Source organism: Callithrix jacchus, chromosome 22 (assembly GCF_049354715.1).
Source record: "Callithrix jacchus isolate 240 chromosome 22, calJac240_pri, whole genome shotgun sequence".
In the NCBI taxonomy this organism is placed as follows: Eukaryota; Metazoa; Chordata; class Mammalia; order Primates; family Cebidae; genus Callithrix; species Callithrix jacchus.
In genome coordinates, this window is record NC_133523.1 from 38102359 (window position 1) to 38117564 (window position 15206).

General features: G+C 53.1%; 2 protein-coding genes across 3 annotated transcripts; one reads left to right on the top strand and one right to left on the bottom strand.

The window, feature by feature from the left end:
* Positions 1 to 459: 459 nt before the first annotated feature.
* Positions 460 to 12843, bottom strand: ZNF428 (zinc finger protein 428). Of its 2 annotated transcripts, none has more exons than XM_002762209.6 (3): positions 12790 to 12843; positions 8393 to 8597; positions 460 to 1118 (listed from the first exon to the last, which is right to left on the bottom strand). In XM_002762209.6, exons 2-3 carry the CDS (start codon positions 8466 to 8468, stop codon positions 619 to 621), a joined length of 576 nt encoding a protein of 191 aa, XP_002762255.1. In that variant the 5' UTR covers positions 8469 to 8597; positions 12790 to 12843; the 3' UTR covers positions 460 to 618. The 2 variants fall into 2 exon arrangements, with proteins under 2 accessions (XP_002762255.1, XP_078216226.1); XM_078360100.1 differs by having other exon boundaries at positions 8997 to 12843.
* On the top strand, positions 5292 to 8598 carry SRRM5 (serine/arginine repetitive matrix 5). The gene has a single exon (XM_054249829.2). The coding sequence runs from the start codon at positions 5329 to 5331 to the stop codon at positions 8431 to 8433; it is 3105 nt and encodes a 1034-aa protein (XP_054105804.2). The 5' UTR covers positions 5292 to 5328; the 3' UTR covers positions 8434 to 8598.
* Positions 12844 to 15206: the final 2363 nt, after the last annotated feature.

The window sequence follows — 15206 nt, forward strand, 5'->3', positions numbered from 1 at the left end:
AGGGTTTTTTTTGCAGTTAGCTGTGACCACGTATCTAATTTCTCAGCAAAGGCGTATCAATGGAAGCAGTGTGTGCCCCTGGCAGGCCAGGACTCGTAAGACAACACGTGCACCTCACCAGGCTCCCTGTCCTCTTCTGCGAGCAGGACCCAGGACATGGCCACCTAGTCTGGACCATGGGGGAGACAACAGGCTTAAGGGATGGCCTGGGTCCCCAAATGACTCACCCAGCACTATTATGTGAGTGAGAAACAAAATTCTATTGTTAGAGCCTTTACATTATGGGGTCTGTGAGTAAATACATGGAAACCTCATCAAATACAAGCACGTAGTAAATGTTATCTTTCCCAAAAGACCCTGAGGTTCCCTGAGAAGGAGCCCAGGGGGAACATGAACACACACACACACACACACACACACACACACCCTGAACCAACACACACACACTGAACCAACACACAGAATTTTGGCTTTTATTCTGGCCATCACACATCTACTTCTAAGACAACACAGACCGGCAGTACCCCATCCCCCATGACCACTGTCACAACCCCAATTTCCTCAGCCCCCTCCTCCCACCCCACCCCTTCTGCCAAGCTCCCTGTGTGGGGGCTCTGCCTACACCTCACCCCGGGCATGCAGCATGAAGTGCCCATGCAGCTCCCCCAGGTTATCGAAGGAATCCTCGCATTCCGTACAGTGGTAGGTTCCCTCCTCCTCCTCTTCCTCCTCCTCCTCCCGCCCAGGTGGTCGGCCCTCCCCAGCCCGAGGTGGTTCCTCCTCTTCCTCCCCAAGGGCCCTGCCTTCAGGGGCTGGTGCTTCCTGGGGGGCTGTAGCAGGGCAGCAGAGCCGGCAAGGTGGGGTTCCCGGTGGGGCCTCCCCAAGGGGTGAGCGGCCACAGAGCTGGCAAGGCTGGGCCGGGGGGCCCAGGGGCTGGGCTGCACGGGGGGCCCGGCGGGATGGGCCACCACGGCCCCCGCCAAGGCGCTGCTTCACCTTGTAGCCAGGATCATATTCGGGATCATCAGTGGTCTCCTCTTCCTCCTCCTCCTCATCTTCTTCCTCTTCAGAGTCCGGCTCTGAGAGAGTATATTCTGAATCAGAGGAATGCTCAGGGCCTGGAGGGCACAGATAGGGAGAAACAGTGGCATCAGAGGAAAGGAGGCTAGACCCAGCTGTCTCCTCCCTGACTCCCATATTCTGACTTGCCACAGCTTGGGCACTACCCTTCCCTTCGCCACAGATGGCATAGAACAAGGCTGGCACCCAGTAGATTCCCTTATCTTTGTGTCAAGCAAATGAATGTCTTGTAAGAACTGCATGGGACAGGACTGGGCGCAGTGGCTCATGCCTGTAATCCCAGCACTTTTGGGTGGCCAAGTTGGGAAGATTGCTTGAGGCCAGGAGTTTGAGACCAGCCTGGGCAATACAGCAAGACTCTGTCTCTATAAAAAATCTAAAAATCAGCCAGGCCTGGTGACACACTTCCTGTAGTACCAGCTTCTCGGGAGGCTGAGGCAGGACAATCACTTTAGCCCAGGAGTTCGAGGTTGCATTGAGCCATGATTGTGCCAGTGCACTCCAGCCTGGATGACATAGTGAGACCTCACCTCTTAAAAAAGAATTTTTTTGGCCAGGCATGGTGGCTCATGCCTGTAATCCCAGCACTTTGGGAGGCCGAGGTAAGGCAGATCATGAGGTCAAGAGTTCGACACCAGCCTGGCCAACATGGTGAAACCTTGTCTCTAATAAAAATACAAAAATTAGCCAGGTGTGGTGGTGGGCATCTGTAACCCCAGCTACTCGGGAGGCTGAGGCAGGAGAATTGCTTTAACCCAGGAGGTGGGGGTTGCAGTGAGCTGAGATCGCGCCATTGCACTCCAGCATGGGTGACAAAGCAACACTCTGTCTTGGGGCAGGGGGTATAAAAAAGAAAAAAAAAATTGTATTGATTGAAAAAGAAATAAAAACCTCCATAAGGAAGTGGGATGGGGGCATTTAGGAAGGACAAAGCAGGAGTAGTGAAAAACCGGCAATAACAAAAGCACCCTTGCTATTGTAGGCACCCCATTCTTACACGTTAACTCACTAAACCCTCAACAACCCTTTGGGGGTGGTACTGTTACTATCCCCAATTGATGAATGTGGAAACCAAGGCACAGGGAGGCTAGCTGACTCGCCTGTGGTTAACACAGCTCTGGCAGGAAAAGCTGAGCTTGGGCCATGGCAGACACCGCTAGATCATTTTAGGGAGAAACATTTGAAAAGGTATTTCTGCAAATTAAAACACACACAGATGTACTTTTATATATGCGGCCATGAAGATACAGAGTTAGGTGAGTTAAAATATTTATTTATAGGTAACTGTTATGTTTCACAGTTATCAAGGACATGCTTAGGACAAGTTTAGGTTTAAAGAAAAGGGCCTGTAATCCCAGCACTTTAGGAGGCTGAGGCAGGCGGATCACCTGAGCTCAGGAGTCATGACCACCCTGGGCAACGTGGTGAAACCCCGTCTCTACTAAAAACACAGAAATTAGCCAGGCGCGGTGGCAGGCACCTGTAGTCTCAGCTACTCGGGAGACTGAGACAGGAGAATTGCTTGAACCCGGATGGCGGAGGTTGCATTGAGCCAGTATCGAGCTACTGCATTCCAGCCTGGCGACAGAGCAAGACTGTCTCCAAAAAAAAACCAAAGGGGAAAAATTTAAAGTTGATGTACAGAAGAGGGTGACATCGGCTGCTGTTATGGGGGCGCACACACAGAGTAATGGTTGGGGACAGGGTTCTGTGACTAGTGTGGAAAGTACCAGATTCTTCGGCCTCTGTGGCAGGAGCCTGCCAAAAGCCTTGCCTTGTATCCATCCCAGCCCCATTCCTCAGTTTCTCCCAGAGCGCAGAGGATCCTGCTACTGCAGCCTGTGCTCCACCCTTGCTCCTGTCATCACAGTGGCCACAAGGTTTCTCACCTTTCCTGACACCCCAGACCCGCACCTGCCTCAGGGTCTTTGCCGCCCTTTCTCTGCTAAATGTCACTCTCCGCTCCATGTCTCTGTTCAAGTGTCACCTTCTCAGTGACACCCTGGCCACAGAAACCACTCCCCAGCATTCCCTCTGTCCCTTACTGTGCTTGATTGTTCTCCATCTTCTTTTGAGACGGAGTCTCACTCAGTCACCCAGGCTGGAGTGCAGTGGCATGATCTCAGCTCACTGAAAACTCTGCCTCCTGGGTTCAGGCAGTTTTGCCTTAGCCTCCCAAGTAGCTGGGATTATAGGCGTGCACCAACATGCCCAGCTAATATTTGTATTTCTTTCTTTCTTTTCTTTTTTTGTGTTTTGAGACAAGAGTCTTGCTCTGTCACCCAGGCTAGAGTGTAGTGATGCAATCTCAGATCACCGCAACCTCCACCTCCTGGGTTCAAGCGATTCTCCTGCCTCAGCCTCCCAAGTAGCTGGGATTACAGGCACATACCACCACACCCAGCCAATTTTTGTATTTTTAGTCGAGACGGGGTTTCACCATGTTGGCCAGGATGGTCTTGATCTCTCCACCTCGTGATCCACTCGCCTCAGCCTCCCAAGGTGCTGGGATTACAGGTGTGAACCTCCACGCCTGGCCTCTAATTTTTGTATTTCTAGTAGAGATGGGGTTTCACCACATTGGTCAGGCTGGTCTCAAACTCCTGACCTCATGTGATCCACCCATCTCAGCCTTTCAAACTGCTGGGATTACAGGTGTGAGCCACCGCACCCGGCCAATTTTTCTCCATCTTCTGACTCACTGCATACAACATTTACTTGTGTGTTTACTGCCTGTCCCAGAAAGCAGGGACTTGGTTTGGTTCACTGCTGTGGCCCCAGCATCTAGAACACTTGCTTGCAAAGAAAGCACTTAGGACCTATTTGTGGCATGGGTATCTCTGGGTGGAATTTGACAAACCTCTTCAGAGGCCTCACACACACTGTTCCCTCTGGTGGGAATGTCCTGACCTAGTTTTTCCCACCATCCTTTAGAACCCAGTGGGAGGCCTTCCTCTTTGGTGAGGCTGTCCCAGGCCTCCTCATTCCAGGCAGCCAGTCACTTTTTCTACCACCCTCCTGCTGGGTCCTGAGCGTCACCAGCCCGGAACGCGTTATAACGGTCTCCTTCTGAACATCCGTCCCTGCAGTTCTCTCCTACTAGTTCCTACCATTTAAGAATTGTTTCCTGAGGCCTTGGCGTGGGTTGTTCCCCACTGTCCACCTGCTGACCCCCTACTCATCCTTCAAGACCCAGCACAAACTCCGTCCTCTAGGAAGCCACCACCCTGATGCCCCAGCCTCCAGCCAGGTCTCCCTGTACTTTCCCCTGTCACTGTCCTAGAAACTAACTGTAGTCTGCTGGGCCCCAGGGTGTCTCCCTTATCAGACTGGGAACTCCTCAAGGGCAGGTATGATCTTGGGGTCCCCATAAGAGGACATGCGGGTCAGCGGATGACAGTGGCCCTAAGACCCTGATCTCCCTCCCCAAGGCCTTAGCCTCTGCTCCTCACCTGCCTGGGTGAGGAGCATTTTTTTTTTTTTTTTTTTGAGACAGTCTTGCTGTCACCCAGGCTTGGTGTGCAGTGGTGTGATCTTGGCTCACTGCAACCTCCACTTCCAGGGTTCGAGTGATCCTCCCACCTCAGCCTCCCAAGTAGCTGGGATTACAAGCATACGCCGCCACATCTGGCTAATTTTTATAGTTTTGGTAGAGATAGGGTTTTACCATGTTGGCCAGGCTGGTCTTGAACTCCTGACCTCAGATGATCTGCCTGCCTCTGCCTCCCAAAGTGCTGGGATTACAGGTGTGAGCCACCACACTCGGCCTGACCCTTTCCTTCTCTACTGGCAAAACTCCTGCAACTTTTCAAACCCAGCTAATATTACTTCCTCTGTGAAGGCCTCGCTGACTCCCCAGGCCGTTGGTATCTCTCTTGCATGGGCTCCCCGGCCACTGCATTGCTCTCTATCACACCCTGACCACCTGGGCAGCAACCCCATCCCCACCCGTTGACTGTGGGCTCCTTGAAGGCAGGACCTAGGTCTGTCCCATCTCTATGTCCCCAGCAATGCTAAGCATGAGTCAGACTCAAAAGACATTTGCTGAATGGCTGCAAACCAGAGGAAGTATCTCTGGCCTCAGGCTGGGACCCTAGTCCTCTCTCCTCCCACCTCTGACTTCATACCACTCACCCTCCAGGGTCTTCAATGCCCACTGTGACATCACAGTTGGCCTGTGACAGGCAATCAGGTCACTGTCCATGGCTACCAGGTGTTTCAAGGACCACAAGCCCTTTCACATCCACCATGTCTTCACCTAAGAGATCTTCAAAACCCAGCATGCCCCTGGCACGCACTGGATCCTCCATACCCACTGCGGATCCCACGCCTCCTGCTTCTCTGAAGAACACCAAATCAGCAACACCCAACAGATCCTCAGTGCCCACCAAGCCAGCGACATTGGTCATGAGCCCAAGCAGTTCAAAGTCCACCAAATCAACCAGTACAAAGAGAGTCCCTTCTAACCAGTCCAGCAGCAGGTCCCAAGTCCACAGCAAGGCAAGAACACCCAGCAGGGTAAGCAAGGACACCAGCACCAGCAAAGCCAGCAAGGCCAGCAGCGTGAGATGCCATCAGCGGAGGGGCACGCATAGCCGGGGTAGGACACCTGGCAGAAGGGGAAGCCGGAGCTCCAAGAGGTCACCCAGCAGGGCCAGCACTCCTGCCAGAAGAACTCATGGTGCCAGACCAGGCATGGCCAGCAAGGTGAGAACTCCCACTTTCCAGCAAAAACAGAGGCGGGGGAAGAGTTACGGCCGTTCTAGAACCAGCAACAGGGAAAGTAGTGACAGCCAGGCTAGAAATATAAGCAAGGAGAAGAGTTACAGCCCACCAGGAAGCTCAGGTAGGGGGAGGAGCTCCAAGCTGGCTGTAACTCCCAGTAGAGCCAAGAGTCACAGCCCAACTCGAATTCCGTCCAAGAAGAAGAGTGAGAGCCCGTGTCTGTCGTCATCAAGGAAGGCGAAGTGCTACAGTCAGATGATCACCCGCAGCGGGGAAAAGAGTTACAGCCCGACTAAAGTGTTCAGCAGGGTCAAGAATGATAACCAGGCCAGCACCCCCTGCAGGCCCCGAAGTCACAGCCAATCTAGAAGCCCCAGAAGGTCAAGAAGTCGCAGTCAGAAGAGGACCTACAGCAGGGTGAGAAGTCACAGTTGGAAGAGAAATCGTAGCAGGGCAAGAAGTCGCACCCGGAAGGGAATTCTGAGCCAGAAGGGAGGACACAGCCAGTCTAGAACCCACAGCAAGGCGAAAAGTCAAAACCAGTCTAGAACCCCCAGAAGAGGAAGAAGTCACAACTGGTCTAGAACCCCCAGCAAGGAAAGAAGTCATAGCCCGTCTAGAAGCTCCAGCAAAGAGAGAGACCGCAGAGGATCTAGCAGCCCCGGTAAGGACAGAGATCGCAGTCAATCTGAAAGTCCCAACAAGCAGAGAGATTGCAGCCGATCTAGAAGTCCCAGCGAGAAGAAGGATCACAGTCAATCTGGAAGCCCCAACAAGGAGAGAGACCACAGCCAATCTAGAATTCCCAGCAAGGAGAAAGATCTCAGCCGTTCTGGAAGTCCCAGCAAGGAAAGAGAGTACAGGCAATCTAGAAGCCCCAGCAAGGAGAGAGAGCGCGGCCGATCTGGAAGCCCCAGCCAGGAGAGAGCGCGCGGACGTTCTAGAAGCCCCAGCCAGGAGAGAGCGCGCGGACGTTCTAGAAGCCCCAGCCAGGAGAGAGCGCGCGGACGTTCTAGAAGCCCCAGCCAGGAGAGAGCGCGCGGACGTTCTAGAAGCCCCAGCCAGGAGAGAGCGCGCGGACGTTCTAGAAGCCCCAGCCAGGAGAGAGCGCGCGGACGTTCTAGAAGCCCCAGCCAGGAGAGAGCGCGCGGACGTTCTAGAAGCCCCAGCCAGGAGAGAGCGCGCGGACGTTCTAGAAGCCCCAGCCAGGAGAGAGCGCGCGGACGTTCTAGAAGCCCCAGCCAGGAGAGAGACCGCGGCCGATCTGGAAGCCCCAGCAAGGAGAGCGAGCGCAGACATTCTAGAAGCCCCAGTCAGGAGAGAGCGCGCGGATGTTCTAGAAGCCCCAGCCAGGAGAGAGACCATGGCCGATCTGGAAGCCCCAGCAAGGAGAGAGAGCGCGGCCGATCTGGAAGCCCCAGCCAGGAGAGAGCGCGCGGACGTTCTAGAAGCCCCAGCCAGGAGAGAGACCGCGGCCGATCTGGAAGCCCCAGCAAGGAGAGCGAGCGCAGACATTCTAGAAGCCCCAGTCAGGAGAGAGCGCGCGGATGTTCTAGAAGCCCCAGCCAGGAGAGAGACCATGGCCGATCTGGAAGCCCCAGCAAGGAGAGAGAGCGCGGCCGATCTGGAAGCCCCAGCCAGGAGAGAGTGCGCGGACGTTCTAGAAGCCCCAGCCAGGAGAGAGCGCGCGGACATTCTAGAAGCCCCAGCCAGGAGAGAGCGCGCGGACGTTCTAGAAGCCCCAGCCAGGAGAGAGCGCGCGGACGTTCTAGAAGCCCCAGCCAGGAGAGAGCGCGCGGACGTTCTAGAAGCCCCAGCCAGGAGAGAGCGCGCGGACGTTCTAGAAGCCCCAGCCAGGAGAGAGCGCGCGGACGTTCTAGAAGCCCCAGCCAGGAGAGAGCGCGCGGACGTTCTAGAAGCCCCAGCCAGGAGAGAGCGCGCGGACGTTCTAGAAGCCCCAGCCAGGAGAGAGCGCGCGGACGTTCTAGAAGCCCCAGCCAGGAGAGAGCGCGCGGACGTTCTAGAAGCCCCAGCCAGGAGAGAGACCGCGGCCGATCTGGAAGCCCCAGCAAGGAGAGTGAGCGCAGACATTCTAGAAGCCCCAGTCAGGAGAGAGCGCGCGGATGTTCTAGAAGCCCCAGCCAGGAGAGAGACCATGGCCGATCTGGAAGCCCCAGCAAGGAGAGAGAGCGCGGACGATCTGGAAGCCCCAGCCAGGAGAGAGACCGCGGCGGATCTGGAAGCCCCAGCAAGGAGAGAGAGCACAGACATTCTAGAAGCCCCAATAAGAAGAGTAGTTACAGACGAGCCTACAGCAAGGAGAAAGCTCACGGCCGATCTAGAACCCCTAGCAAAGAAGAAAATCATAGCCAATCTAGAACCTCCAGCAAGGAGAGAGATCCCAGTCAATCTACAGTCCCAGGAAGTCGGGACTGGAAGAGATCCCCTAGCAGGACAAGGAGTCCCAGTCAGAATAGAACCCCTAGCAAGACAAGGTGCCGCTCCCCATCAACACTTCCCAGCGGAGGCCAAATCCTAAGCTGGGATAACAGTCAAGCCAACGCCACCACCTCTAAGGTCACCTTACCTGGGGAAAGGTCTTCATCATCTTCTTCCAAGCTGGCATAGCCCCCAGTCTCAGCTGGCTCACGGGTCTCTGTCATGGCCGGGGGAGGGGACAGGAGACTGGAGCAGAGCAGCAGCTGAGCAGCGTCCCTCCCCGGCCAGCTCTCCACACAACACCTCTGGCCACAAGTTCTCTAACACAGGATGTTGACAGGTAGTGAGGGATGCTGGATAGGGGGAAAGGAAAGGCCGGTGATGATTCAATAAATTTTTACATAGCACTCGTCCCCACCCCAAGCCCAACTGTGTGCTCATTGCTGGGGTGGGGCACAGAGGACCCCAGCTCTGTCCCTGACTGTGTACAGGGCCTTGACTACAAGCCCTGTCCCTAAGTCTTTTTTTTTTTTTTTTCTTTTTTTGAGATGGAGTCCTGCTCTGTCACCCAGGCTGCAGTGGCACGATCTCAGCTCACTGCAACCTCTACCACCCAGGCTGAAGCAATTCTCCTACCTCAGCTTCCTGAGTAGCTGGAACTACAGGCTCGTGCCCCCACACCTGGCTAATTTTGTATTTTTAGTAGAGTCAGGGTTTCACCATGTTGACCAGGCTGGTCTTGAACTCCTCACCTCAAGTGATCCATAAGCCTCAGCCTTCCAAAATGCTGGGATTACAAGCATGAGCCACCACACCCAGCCCCACTCTTTAGGTCTTCATTTTACCATGTGAGCAACAAGGCTGCCTTCTGGTTCTTACTCAGTGGGGTAGGGAGAGGTGACACATAAAATATTCAACAGTGGGGACTGGTGTGGGCACCAATCAGAACTGAGAGTGGAGCAGGGCCGGATGCCAGGCATTAATCCTTTAGCTGCTGGGCCATGGGGAGGTCTGGGTTTGGGGGAGTGTTTTGGGAAAACTCTCAAACTGTGTTTTTCCTCTACTCTCATCCTACCACCACGACAATCATCAACACAGAAGAATTCTGTGACCAAATGTGTGGGGCTTTTCCCCCAAACACTACACAGCAGACACCAGCTAGGTGTCCCCTCCAATTCAATTCCAATGCTATCCTGGAGTGTCAGATGCCACAGATTGAGGGCTCAGTCCCCAGCGCTGCCCCTCAACCCCAGATACCACTCACAAGTTCAGGCCTCCAGAACATCTAACCAACTGGCTTCAATTTGGAGTTCCATGACCCTCTCGGTTCAAAATGTGCTGGAACAGACCCAATGTGGTGGCTCACACCTGTAATCCAAGCACCTGAGGTAGGATCACTTGAAACCAGTTCAAGACCAGCCTGGGCAACAAAGTGAGACCCTGTCTCTATGAAAAATGTTTAAAAATATTAGCTGGAGCTGGGCTTGGTGGCTCACACCTGTAATCCTAGCATTTTAGGAGGCTGAGGCAAGTGTATCGCTTGAGCTCAGGAGTTCGAGACCAGCCTGGGCAATATGGTCTCTACTAACAATACAAAGAAATAGCTGGGCCCAGTAGTGTGTACCTGTAGTCCCAGCTACTCCAGGAGGCTGAGGTGGGAGGACTGTGTGAGCCTGGCTGGGGTTGGAGAGGCTGTGGAGGTTGCAGTCAGCTGAGACTGTGCCACTACACACCAGCCTGGGTGACAGAGTGAGGCCCTCTCTCAAAGAACAACAACAATAACAGCATGAGTTTCTTTTCTTTCTTTCTTTTTTTTTTTTAAGACAGTCTCATTCTGTCGCCCATGCTGAAGTGCAGTGGTGTAATTGGCATGATCTCAGCTCACTGCATCCTCCACCTCCTGAGCTCAAGTGATCCTCCTGCCTCAGCTTCCCGAGTAGCTGGGATTACAGGTACCTGTCCCCAAGCCCAGCTAATTTTTGTAATTTTGGTAGAGACGACATTTCACCATGTTGCCCAGAGCTCAAGGGATCCGCCTGCTTCAGCTTCCAAAGTGCTATGATTACAGGCGTGAGCCACCACACTCAGCATTTTAAATAAATAAATAAATAAAAATGTTAGCTCGGGCCAGGTCACTTCTATCAGTAATTCCAGCACCTTGGGAGGCTAAGGCAGGAGGATCAACTGAGTTCAGGAGTTCAAGACTAGTCTGGGCAACATGGCAAGCCCTGTTTCTACCAAAAAAAAAAAAAAAAAAAAATTCTAAAAAATTAGCTGGGTGTGGTAGTATGTGTTTATAGTCCCAGTTACTTGGGAGGGTGAGGTGGGAGGATCACTTGAGCCTGGGAGGCTAAGGCTGCAGTGAGCTGGGACCATACCACTGCATTCAAGCCTGGATGACCCCTCTTACAAAAAAAAACTTGCTGGGGCTGCTCAGAGAACTCAAGGAAATGCTTACTTAGATATACTAGCTTATTAGAGAGTATTACAAAGAACAAAGATCAAGAGACAGGTAAAGCAAGGTATAACAGAAGGGGCAGGGAGCTTCCCGCTGTCCCTAGGGTGCCACCCTACAGGAACCTCCATGTGGTCAGCTATGAGGAAGCTCTCCAAACCCAGTCCTCTTGGGGTTTTGGTTTTTTTTTTTTTGAGATGGAGTCTAGTTCTGTTGCAAGGCTGGAGTGCAGTGGCGTGATCTCAGCTCACTGCAACCTCCACTTCCTGGGTTCAAATGATTCTCTTGCCTCAGACTCCCGAGTAGCTGGGAGTACAGGTGTGTGCCACCACAGTGAATTTTTGTGTTTTTAGTAGAGACCGGGTTTTACCCATGTTGGCTAGATGGTCTCATCTGTTGACCTCATGATCCGCCTGCCTTGGTCTCCCAAAGTGCCAGGATTACAGGCGTGAGACACAGCACCTGGCCCTCCTCTTGGGTTTTTAAGGAGGCTTTAAGACAGCAGCATTATGCATGGCCTTCCCTGAAAAGCTCTTAGGACCCACAGTCAGGAAGGTGGGGAAGATAAGAGTCCTGCCCTGGGACAGGAAGAGGAGGGCAGGAGGAGGTCAGAGAGATTCTGTTTCTTGAGACCTGCCCCTGAGGCCTAAGGTACACAACATTATAATAAGAGACTGTAACAAAAGCTATGGGAGTTGAGCCAGGAACTGTGGATGAAAACCAATATATTTATACATATAATACCACAGCAAGCCTCCACAGTGGCAGTTAGGGAAAGGGAGTATTTGTATAACAGTGATACACCAACCAATCTGGAAATATTTTAATATTTAAACAACTGGTACGGCTGCACGGGTCTGTGACCATCATCCTTAGTTCTGTATAAATTGGCAAGCTAGTATCTCTAGCTGTGTAGCACCAAGCAAATAACTAAACTTCTCTAGCCTGTTTCCTTCTCTATAACACAGGGGCTTCCATAGCCGGGCGCGGTGGCACACGCAAGTCCAGCACTTTGGGAGGCCGAGGTGGGTGGATCACGAGGTAAGAAGATCGAGACCAGCCTGACCAACATGATGAAACCCCACCTCTACTAAAAAAAAAAAAAATACAAAAAATTAGCCGAGTGTGGTGGCGCGTGCCTGTAGTCCCAGCTACTTGGGAAGCTGAGGCGGGAGAACTGCTTGAACCCGGGAGGCAGAGGTTGCAGTGAGCGAGCCGATATCGGGCCATAGCTATGTTCCATGTGATACTTGGGAGGTACTTTTCTAAAAGGCTGTATCTTTTGGATATAATTGTTTATCTGAAATTCAAATTTAACTAGGCACTGTATATTTTATCCGGCAACCATACGCCTGTGACAATCAAGTCCTCCCATGAAGTTACCAGGAGTCAGTGTCCATCAGCCTACACTTTTTCAAGCCCATATCACACAAGACCTCTTCCAGATTATTCCAGATGTCAGGTAGGGCCATCCCTTGGTTCACAAGTCCCACTCCTACCACGCCTAGGGGAGCCAAACTGAAAGGCAAACAGTGCTGGAGACCCCACAATGCCCTGAGCCTGTAGCAGCCAATTCCCAAGATGCCCCGCGTAAAAACAATAGGCACCCGTTCCAATGCTCGGGCAATGAGACCAGGGCAAAACCTTCCACTACGGGACAATAAGGGCCAGTTCCCACAATTCCTGTGGCAGTTCTTCCCAAGATGCCTTGGGCCTGTAGCGACCACCTTCCCAGACTCCCCGTGTGGAAGCGCTCCAAGCCTCCAGGACGGTCAGCGGCAGGTGTGGGATAAAAGAAATGATCCCCACAATGATCTGGGACACTTCTTCCCAGGATGCACCAGGCCTACAACGACTAGCGGACCGACTCCCACAGCGCTTCAAGGCGGAGCGCTCGGTTCTCCCAGGATGCCCCAGGGCGGCACAGCCGCGCTGCGGGAGAAAAGGAAGCCTGGGTCTTGCCCTCGGGTCAAGACGGTCCCAGACCGCCGCCGGCTCCCCGGTGACGGGAGTTGTCGTTCCCATCATGCAGCGGGGCTGTAGCGCCCGCTTCCCGGCATGCCCCGCGCACCCCTGCCCCGGACACTCACCGGCGCCGGCGGCCCCCGCTCCGGCTCTGCGGCGGCGGCTGCACGCCCACCCTCTGCGCCTGCGCTGCAAGTAGGGTAGGAGAGCGCGTGAAGAGCCTAGGGCGCTTGCGCGGCGAGTTGGACTAGTCCTGTAATGCTGTTGGAAGAGGGGCTATGTGATTCTGGCCGTCGACGTGACCCGCGCGGGGGGCGCTGTGCTTTGTCCCTCACTGCCTGGGTTTACTTGGTACAGTCCGCGGCCCGAAGGAAGAAGAAAGAAGCTGCTGAAGGGTTCGCGCGTGCGTGTGCGGGGCAGGAACGCGCCTCATAAAATACGGGATGCGCTGGGGGTGGAGGCTGCTAGTTCGGACTGGATCCTGGGCCCGAGGCCTGCTTATTTGCATAATCCTAGTGCGGGACAATGAAAGGCCTCCCGCACTGGAAGGAGTGATTTGCATATTCCCCAGAGGGGCCTTACTCCAGAGCGCAGTGATTAGCATATGGCGGGGGCAACAGAGCAAAGCGCATGCGCGCAGAAACTGCGGACTAACGTGAAGTGGGTAGCCTTGTCTTCGTTGGGGATCAGTTTGCATACTGAGAGAGGGCACGAGGGCCAGGACCCCTCCCAACGAGGACAAATGTTTATTGATCTCCTAGGTGTCAGGCCATGTGCTGTCGGGCTTTTTGCTTTCTGCAGTGAAGGAGACACACCCTGCGCCTGTATTGAAGGTGCCCCAATGGAAGGAGATAAACACCTAATTAGATAACTACTACCCAGAAGGTCAGACCTGGAATGAGGAAGACGGGGGACTTTAGGAGCCTAAGAGGCACCTGCCCCGGCCTTTGGTTCTTGAAAGGCTGCCTTCCAGGCAGTAGGAACCAACTAGAATGGCAATCGTTCTGGCAGAGTGAAAAACAGCAAGCGCCAAGGCCCAGAGGCCAAAAGAAAAAAAAAAGGAAAGTACAAAAAGTAGCCAGGGATGGTGGTAGGCGCCCGTAATCCCTGCTACTCGGAGGCTGAGGCACGAGGACCACTTGAACCCCACAGGCAGAGGTTGCAGTGAGCCGAGATTAAGCCACTGCAATCCAGCCTGGGTGGTGGCAGGTTTGATTGAGGAAGCAAGAGCATCTTAGTATGCCTAGAACAGAGCTGGAGAGGGGAAATGCTCCTATAGACATGTTAGAATTCAACTGTGACAACATTCCAGTCTTCCTGGAAGTGACTTTGTCACATTCTGGCTTAAAACTCCCCAAAGGGATCCCATTAAGAAAAAAATAGGAAATCTTTATGATCTCCTCGGGGCTATGCACCTGGTCTGGCCATCTAATCTTTCTGACCCCACCCACTTCCTCCTCCTTCCACTTCTCTCCTGCTCCACTTCACCCCAAACTCTCTCTACCATCTCAGGCCTTTGCTCTTGCCACTGCCTCCGCCTGAAAATGGTTTTTCCTCTGAGCTCTAAATACCCGCTCTTGTGCTCATCGTTCATATCTTGGCACAGATGTCAATCTGAGAGGCTTTTCCTGATCTCTCTGTAATGGCACTTCCACACTTGACTAGGGTTACAGATGATTCGGGATTGATGAGTTGGTGGCGGTTGTAACTGGCATGAAGAGTACATGGGGCCTGGCATGTCTGCTCACACCTGTAATCCCAGCAGTTTGGGAGGCTGAGGCTGGCAGATCACCTGAGGTCGGGAGGTTGAGACCAGCCTGGGCAATATGGTGAAACACCACCTCTATTAAAGGTACATAAATTAGCCAGGGGTGGTTTTGGGCACCTGCCAATTCTTGCTGCTCTGGAGGCTGAGGCACAAGTATCACTCGAACCCTGGAGCGAGAGGTTGCAGTGAGCTGAGATTGAGCCACTGCACTCCAGCCTGGGCCACCCATCGAGACTGTCTCAAGAAAAAAAAAAAAAGAGTACGTGGGACTTTATTGTCCTGTCTACTCCTGTGGGTTTGAAATTTTCGACAATGACAGTGGCACACCATATCTCCATACTCTGCATTTATATTGATAGTTCTTATCACAATCTGAACTATCTTTGCTTCCTTGCTTTGAGTGTTTTCCTTATGTAAGCCTCATGAGCGTAGGAATGGAGTCGCCCTTTTTCACTTTGGGTTCTCAGTGCTTAGAGCAGGATCAGATTTCAGACTAGCGCAGAGCTGTCTTTAACACCTAATATTTGACTGTTTTATTCACCATGGACCTAGAATTTGAGCAGCACCTGGAACATTATAAGAGGTTATTTTTAAATCTAAAGTTAGAATAATCCATCTAAAATGTACATGAGAGGCCTGGGATGCCAGACTAAAGAGCTTTGACTTCGTCTAGAGGTGATGGGGAGCTAGGCGAATGTTTTGAGAGCTTGACTGTAATTGAAAGTTCCCATGGAGCTTCATGTCTGGGGTAGGGGGAAGCCAGGGTAAGGGTCT

Coding starts and splice junctions, on each gene's coding strand:
- ZNF428 (XM_002762209.6), bottom strand. CDS start 8,468: ATGACAGAGACCCGTGAGCCAGCTGAGACTGGGGGCTATGCCAGCTTG. Junction 1,119..8,392: donor TGATGAAGACCTTTCCCCAG/GTAAGGTGACCT, acceptor TGTGCCCTCCAG/GCCCTGAGCATTCCTCTGAT.
- SRRM5 (XM_054249829.2), top strand. CDS start 5,329: ATGTCTTCACCTAAGAGATCTTCAAAACCCAGCATGCCCCTGGCACGC.